The following is a 7,973-nucleotide window of genomic DNA, read 5'->3' as shown; positions in this document are numbered from 1 at the left end:
CAAGTTTTTGGTGAGACCATATCTTCACACTTTAAAACATTGTTGAGATAGAGAAGAAATGTGCTCATTTGCAAGACCTTTGATACAATTGGGGATCTCGATTCATCAACATAGGGTGAAAATGAGATCATATGGGCCACAATAACACTATGAGTGTACCAAGGCTAGTACACATAGTAGGGGATTCAAAGCTTGTACAAAGCATAATTGGCATATGATGTTCTATGATCAATTTTGAGGCAAGCCATGACAAATAGATTCATCAAAAAGCTTAATTAGAGCACAGGAAGGGTCTCAAATGTGAAACTTTGATTGAAGATCCTCATACTTTTGCTTTACCATTTAAGTCTGTGTAGCTTGGGTTCTATATTTAGTAATGAAAAAGGCAGATCTTATGGGTTGTGGCATATATGTGATGTGTTGGTTGGCTACATTAGGGAGTGTGTTTGTGTAGGCTTTGACATAAAGTGGACTTGTTGAGGTGGCAAACTTTCAAAAATGTTTGGAGTTGTTGCAAAAATCGTAGGCTATGAAGTTCTTGCTTAATTTTTGCAAGAATCTATTTTCTTACATCCTCCCTTTGTGTTCGGCTAGTTTGTAGTTCATAATGATGGAGTTCCTTATTCTTCTTTCAACAAAGGTCTAACATTCTCCATTGTACTAACCCTCATTTGAGCAATATATTCTATCACAAGCTTGAGGTGGGCTAAAGGTGGACAAGAACCCTATCAACCAAGGTCTATAAAAGGCATCTCATTGCTCATTGTTTGTTATCTCGAGATTGGTCACAGCTAGGTTTTTTGTTATTCCTTTGGGAAGGCCAAAGACCACATAATGTTATACCTTTTTGTACCATATGAGTATACTAAATACACATCCATCTTTCTCTCTCTATTTCTCTATCTATGTTGATTGTTCTTACATCAAGAGTTCCTATGCAATGCTTAGGACTAAAAGAGAACTCCCAAAGCTTCCGCATATGACATTGGTACCGAAGCTTCATGCTCAACTATGCTAAGTGTTGTTAGTGCCCCAAAAGAAGTGCACAAGTCCAAGGAGAGAAACTCAGCATGTGTCAAGACTTGGAGATGGTGGTTGGTGTCAAGCAAACCCAAGGAGAGGGTTTCATGAGAGTTGGTAGCCAATTGGGACTATGTCCCAAAAGCTTTTATCGAGCACTCCAAGGGATGAAGTTCATCCAAGGGGTGGAGACAGATCAATTTCAAAAGAAAGGTTTATGTTTGTGTTTAGAGACAGGGCAAGAAGGGTCAAAATGGAACAGATGCCCAAATCTCTACATTAGATTTGAAAAGAGATCTCTACATCAAATTTGAAAAGGTTGCTGAAGAGGGAAGAATGATAGGTATGGGAAAAATATGTGCAAACAAGGGATGATTACAGTCATCTAGGTTGGAATCCCTTCATCAAGTTTAGCAAGAGGGGATGTCATGTGCATGCACATGGACCTGCTTAATCCCTAATTTGCAATAGATAAACATAAAGATTTCAGCAATATATTCTGTCACAAGCTTGAGGAGAATCTAAAGTGGACCAAAACCTAGACGTTCATGCTTAGGAGGGCATGTACTTCCAATTGGCAGTATGAAGATTTATTAGGGTCCAAGGAACTAGCAAACAACAAGTTGGCCAATTGATTGTTCCTCCCAAGGCCTATAAAAGACATCTCATTGCTCCTCTCTCTCCCAAGTGGAGATTGGTCTTAGCTAGGCCTTTCGTTCTCCTTTTGGGAAGGCCAAAGGCCATAGCATGTTGTACCTTTTTGTACCATGTGCATATACTGAATACACAGCAATCTCTCTATTCTGTCTATGTTGATTGTCCTTGCATCAAGAGTTCCTACGCAGCAGTGCTTAGGGCTGAAAGAAGACTCTCCCAAAACTTCCACCGTTTGAGGACTTTATCTATTGATGTTATTGTGAAGAGAGCTCTCTATCAAACTGCGCTATGAAGGGCATGAGAAACTTTTTCCATGAGCATGCAAAGTGTGTCGATTGTGGTAGGTAGTGTAGACATGTTGATATTGTAACTTAAGTGACAGTAAAAAAGTGTGAATCTTATTAGGACCAACAGTGGGCTTTCAAAGCTTTTGAGACTGAAAGAAAGGCAAGAATGGTCTCAGCTCTTAGCACGGGCAAAAGCATGTACATGAAAATCAAGCATTTTGGACATCAGTTCCAAGGTCCCATAGAGAAAGTCCACTACACTGCTTCCCGTGGTTAAGCTTGAGAATGTGGGCCAGCACAGCATTTTATTACTCACGAACAATCAAGTGTTGTACCCATCTCAAATTACATGTTTCCATATGTTGTGACTGCAGCATCTTGATTGGTTGCGCAGGAAGAATAAATGCATCCTCTTAAAAGTCTAGCGTCTCTGGCTGTCCCTCAGTTGCACATGTTTTTAAGTGCCCTACAAGTGGTATTTCTCCCTTAAAGAGAATTCCTCTATGGCCCTAAACAAGGCATAATATGGAGAACCTATTTTGAGCTTTGATATCTTTTGAGTAGATTGATTTCTCTAAGGAGAGTAGCATACTGCTGTAAACATGTACCCGGAGAGTAGGTAAGAGCTTGAAATGGGTGCCCTGGATGTGTAGGAAAACTGAGCTCACGTTCATTGGTTTGTGAAGTTTCTGCTCAGGAGCGAAAGAATATTAACATCTGCAGCAGAAGGCCAAAATGACCCATCACCCAATACATAACTAAAAGAGCATGTTGGTCTAGAGCTTAACACAACCACATTTGTGCATGATAAATCCCATTTTAATAAGTTATTTTTTTTTCTATCCCACTTCCAAGCCATCTAAAACTTCATCATATTGTTACAAGTGAATCATGCTCAAGTCTATTTGCTGAGGGGGCCAAGCCAGCTAATGTATTAAGATACAACAGGCAGACTGGATGCCAGCCCAATTTGACAGTGATAATGTTAACTGGTAAACTGTGCAGACCATAGTACAATACTAGACAACACACATCTACTTACAAGTGAGGCTAGTACAAAAGAACTTTGGGAATAAGTTCCACCAATAAAGAAACATGGGTTCATTCTACCATGTGTGAGGGCTTCTTGTCATTAGGAAGCTCACAAGGGTATTACAAATCTATTGCTTGCAGCAATCAAGGATACTATATGGCCTACAAAGCTTCTCCAGGTTCTTAGCAGGCTTTAAAGAGAAGCTGCTGCGTTCCTGTTGAAAACACAGTGTCATGCAAGCTATATATAAAACACAGGATGGAGACATAACAAATGTGGAGGAAACGACCACAAGCTCTATGGCCTCCCATTGGTTCCAACCTGCATACAGGGTGGACAAGGGGTGAAAAAAGCTTCTTGCACCAAATGACATTGCTTACTTGCTCGACCTACTCCACTGCTTCGTAACCTTACAAGCTTGCCAGCATAACAGACAACCACACGCCTTTTTGTCAAACTCAAGTTGCTTACCAGGTCTTTCGTAGCACGAGCATCATCAGCAGCAGTGGCTGGGGCTGCACTTTTTTTAACAGAAGGGTCCAAAACACCCGACAGGACAGCTTCTGCCTTGCAAGAAGCTTCAACTTCCTCCTTTGATCCTAAAGAAATACAACTTGCTGGTGACCTTAACGCAGCTGTGCCTACAAACAACCTTCAACGACCTTATCTCAAATTAAGTGGATACATAACTCATGGGACAAACTACAAACCAGATGGTTGTCCATAAGCTGCAGGAGCATCAGCTATTGCCTTGCTACATGTACCACCTTGTGCAGGCTGCAACAAATGAAATCCACATCACAAGTTCTATTGAAAAATAAATTCATTTAAGAAGACATGGAAAAAAGAGGTCAAAGGTAGCTAATTCTCTCCCCACGTACTAGTGTTCTCGGAGGGGCAGAACCTGCTTGTAGTTGCTGGAATTTGATGATGGTCCAATCAAAGATGTAATCAAACTGGAAACCTGCATATATAGAAAATATTCTCTTGAATAATGAGAAATAACTTACTCCTTCAATGTCAAAGAGAACTTATGTAGTCATCCAAGCTCTTATAATCTTGGAACACTTTATTAACAGGCTGAGAGTATGTGGTTTGCACAACCCACACCACACACACACAGAGGGAGAGAGAGAGAGAGAGAGAGAGCACTTGCAAAGCCTTTTTATCACTAGACTCGATATAATATGAAAAAAACATGACAAAGAAAGGTGACATGACAACCCAACCTTGCTCTGTTAGAAGGTCACGAAACAGCTTTTTTAAGTACTGATAGTCTGGCTTATCTGCGAAGCCAAGTGTGCGGCAGTAACGAAAATAGGATGCAAATTCTGAAGGGTACCCTTTACACAGTTCCTGGACCATCATCAGAAAGTAAGCTGCATCAGAAAATAATAGAACAGGGGGAACATAAAAAGCACTGAGAAAGAAACCAGCCAGCATTCTACTCATACAGATCAGCATGACACTAATACCTCTATCAAATTGATCCAAAAGTAAAAACATACAGAAGTACTTACATTGACTAGATCTACCTCCTGATGTATGGATTTAATACAAAATAAGCCCTAGCTACATTCTCATGGGTCCACAAATTGATCCAAAAGTAAAAACATACAGAAGTACTTACATTGACTAGATCTACCTCCTGATGTATGGATTTGATACAAACTAAGCCCTAGCTACATTCTCATGGGTCCACAAATTTCCAAGCCAAAGCCATAAAAGCTGACATGCCTCACAGGATAAAAAAGCTGGTTCATGATGTCCATGCCCGCAGCTATGTTGGGCCCACTAGGCAATAATGTGCCCAAGCCAGACACAAGGCAGAAGCTGATGAAAATCTGACAATTCCTGCACGTTTGTACAAGTCAAACCAACATCCTGGTTTCCACGCATACAATGTCCCCATTTGCTGATAATAATGTAAAAGCTTTTTAACAAGCCCTATGTATGAACTGGTGGCTGGACATGCCCCTGTATCCACGGCAGGACACATGGTGCCACCAGGTCTAATATTCTGCTGCTTAAGTTTGTACACAGTTTCATGATATGAGTTGAATCATGGTCCTCTGCCAGAAGTCTATCACAAGAACAAGTGAGAACTGATATGTGGAGAGGAGCTTAGCCGTAGTAGACAGGAGTGCAAAAAAAGTAAATGACGCCCCCCACCCTTAACACATTTTCTAGCCATACCACAGCATAACGTGGCATTTCAAATGAGGACAAACAACACCTTGCCCTACCAGACACTAGATCAGCATACACTAGTTTGGCATAATCATGGCTTACCTATCCTTGAGTGACGCCTGATTGGCAAACTTCAGAACTAAGAGTACATTATCCCACAGTGCAAGAAGTTTATATAACATGGTGGGAACTCTAACAGCTTCTCACTCAATGGGAGAAGAGTAGTACACTGGATCTGGAAATGGGATCCCTAGATGTGGCATGAAAACTAAGCTTACCTCGATTGGTGTTGACATCTTTTTATCACTTATCTTCTCATACTTCAACTTCTTGTGTGCAGCCTTCAATCCTTGCCATGGTAGACTGCACAAGCGTAATCCTGGTCAGATGTGATAGACATTCTGTACTTGATTAGAAAAAGTCACCAGTAACAAGTATACCTCCCCCTCAAAAAGTACATAAAAACGAATCCAAGTGACTCCAAGTCGTCCCTGCAGCTTTGTTCTGCACAATTTTGCCAGGCAAGATCACACAAGCTGAATTGATTGCACACAAGAAGTAGAATAGCGCAGGAAGCAAAAAACTTACCTATGCCAAGATGTGTGTTGATACTTGCATAACGAGCAGTGCCAGTCAAGTTTTTGAACTCCCTGGAACATTATACCATATTGAAGAGTGAGATACATGTCTAGTCTTAATAGCTGCACATAAGGCCCATATATGGAGATTCATCTTGAATGCAGCCACAAAAGAACCCTTGTTTGACACCACTGGGGAAGGATGCACCTATATGGAATGTGTGCGCCAGTAGCATCCTGATATCTCTTTGCTAAACCGAAATCAACAATGTACACCTGCATTCAGGTGGCACAGCGCCATGTTACACCTCACATTATTTGAAGCTCGCAAAGCGTGGCTACTGAGGGTGGAGTGATCTAACTTCGTACCAAATTTGTTCGCTTTCCAAGACCCATCAAGAAGTTATCAGGCTTGATATCTCTGTGTATAAAGTATTTTGAATGCACATATTCCAGCCTTGATATCTGCTTCAAAAAAGGGTAGGCACTAAGCAAACCTTTCCTTTTAAAAAATTGCACAGGCAGATGGACACAGATACAATGCTTCCAGTTTGATGCCAGCCCTGCTCTGGGGATTTGCTTGTGCACATCCGCACACATGCATCCACAAGCAATGCACATGAGAAAGTTCAGCCCTACTTCAAAAGAGATTGTGCCCAAGCAGATACTCACCAGCTGATCCGCTAGCATCAGTACAGTCTTCAAAGAGAACTTGCTGCCACAAAATATGAAGAGGTCTTCTAGACTTGGACCCAACAGCTCCATAACCAATACATTGTAGTCGCCTTCTTTGCCATACCATTTGACTTGCAGAATACCAACTGAAATACAAGAAAACATACACAAAAATCAATCAGACGGTCAGTAAGGCTGTTAAAATGATGAAATGATGTTCCTGAGAATTAATACTTACTGCCACCTTCGAGGATTTTGTACAGTTTTGCTTCATACAGTAGCTGGGGATGCCTTGTGGTGACACTCTCCTGCATTCAAAGGCACTATATTGAAGTTGTCCTTCCTGTTTGCATATGTGAAAAAGAGGGTTGAAACACCCCTCAAAAAATTCAGAACCAAACCAACCGAAAACACTCTTGCAGGCATGGAGTAATGACAGCATCGAATTGAAATGCAGAGAGAATCCATCATTAATGACATAAACACACAGGTGGATGCACCGTTGATCACACCACCATAATGAATCGTATCATCATAATCAATGCCGTCAATGTCACGTGTAATTAATGCATCATTGATGACAACAACAGAATCAATGCACCATTTGATGACAACAGGGCGAACACCATTACACATGTCATCAGCATAAATGCACCATCAATAATTACAACATAATAATTGGATGATAACATCAGAATCATTGCGCACAGCATGCAGTATTGAAGAAATCATGACTGACACGAAAATACCGCAAATTAAACGCCACTGCATAAACCATTACCAGCTTGATGGCCACTTCCTCCCGGGTTACAACATCTGTGCCTGCCATAAAAAATTGATAGGAGCTGCTGAAGCAACAGGACAGAGACCTATAAGGGCAGTACGCCTAGCCCTAAATAGCACGCGTACTCTGACCCAAAGCAATAACCTGAGCCAAAACCTAACCCTGAAAGCAGGAAAATCACGGGCGACATACCTAGATAGATTTCTCCAAACGACCCGCTTCCAATCTTGCGCCCTAGTTTGTACTTAGAGCCCACCATCGGTTCCATAGTTTCTCGCTGCAGGAAGGTGTGGGAGGCAATTATAAGAAGAAGCCCAAGCGAGGGTCTGGAAAGTCTGGCCGTGGCAGATGAATAAAGAGCGACAAGAAGATGAAAAGATGGGATGAGGGGAAAGCCACAGGCATTTTGAAGGTTCTTTGGTAGAAAGAGAGGCAATTTGCAGGAAAACCCAAAAAGCTAATGACCTTTAGTTGGGGAGTTTAGGCCTTCTCCCAACTTGGGCACAACGATCAAAGGGTGTCTAAGGGGGAGTTCCCACGCGGGGCCTTCATCTTGCACGGGAGAACCCAACTCACCCATTTTTGGTAGAGTTAAAAAAGAGTGGCATTGTTAGCATCTTGCATTATATGCAAGGGGCTTCGTTTTTGGGAACTTCGGCTAATATGTGAATACAACAGAACCGGCAAGCTCTACCGTATGCATGATAGTTTTGGTTCGTCAAAGATAGGCGGTCAATTTGATATGTTTT

General features: G+C 41.6%; 1 protein-coding gene across 4 annotated transcripts; it reads right to left on the bottom strand.

Moving 5' to 3' along the window:
• Positions 1-2,812: 2,812 nt before the first annotated feature.
• Positions 2,813-7,748, bottom strand: LOC147628507 (casein kinase 1-like protein 2). 4 transcript variants are annotated; one of them, XM_086813681.1, is made up of 14 exons: positions 7,417-7,748; positions 7,222-7,262; positions 6,679-6,748; positions 6,438-6,586; positions 6,135-6,230; positions 5,974-6,041; positions 5,776-5,837; positions 5,628-5,691; positions 5,466-5,550; positions 4,227-4,353; positions 3,879-3,961; positions 3,708-3,774; positions 3,469-3,596; positions 2,813-3,318 (listed from the first exon to the last, which is right to left on the bottom strand). In XM_086813681.1, the coding sequence occupies exons 1-14, from the start codon at positions 7,490-7,492 to the stop codon at positions 3,295-3,297; spliced, it is 1,140 nt and encodes a 379-aa protein (XP_086669807.1). In that variant the 5' UTR covers positions 7,493-7,748; the 3' UTR covers positions 2,813-3,294. The 4 variants fall into 4 exon arrangements, 3 of the variants coding, with proteins under 3 accessions (XP_086669807.1, XP_086669808.1, XP_086669806.1); XM_086813682.1 differs by having other exon boundaries at positions 6,679-6,783; positions 7,417-7,604; XR_015268127.1 differs by having other exon boundaries at positions 3,902-3,961; positions 5,628-5,837; positions 7,417-7,747.
• Between the last annotated feature and the right edge of the window lie 225 nt (positions 7,749-7,973).

Source organism: Cibotium barometz, chromosome 19 (assembly GCF_041138505.1).
Source record: "Cibotium barometz isolate CiBa-2024 chromosome 19, ASM4113850v1, whole genome shotgun sequence".
NCBI classification, from domain to species: domain Eukaryota; kingdom Viridiplantae; phylum Streptophyta; class Polypodiopsida; order Cyatheales; family Cibotiaceae; genus Cibotium; species Cibotium barometz.
Note: the sequence above shows the minus strand (reverse complement) of the source record. Positions and strands in the feature narration are given on the sequence as shown.

Excerpts from the sequence above, each read along its gene's own strand:
- LOC147628507 (XM_086813680.1), bottom strand. The coding sequence starts at position 7,492 with ATGGAACCGATGGTGGGCTCTAAGTACAAACTAGGGCGCAAGATTGGA. Across the intron at positions 6,231-6,437 it reads TGATGCTAGCGGATCAGCTG|ATATCAAGGCTGGAATATGT; the intron begins GTGAGTATCTGC and ends TTTTTGAAGCAG. Across the intron at positions 6,042-6,134 it reads TTGGAAAGCGAACAAATTTG|GTGTACATTGTTGATTTCGG; the intron begins GTACGAAGTTAG and ends ACCTGAATGCAG.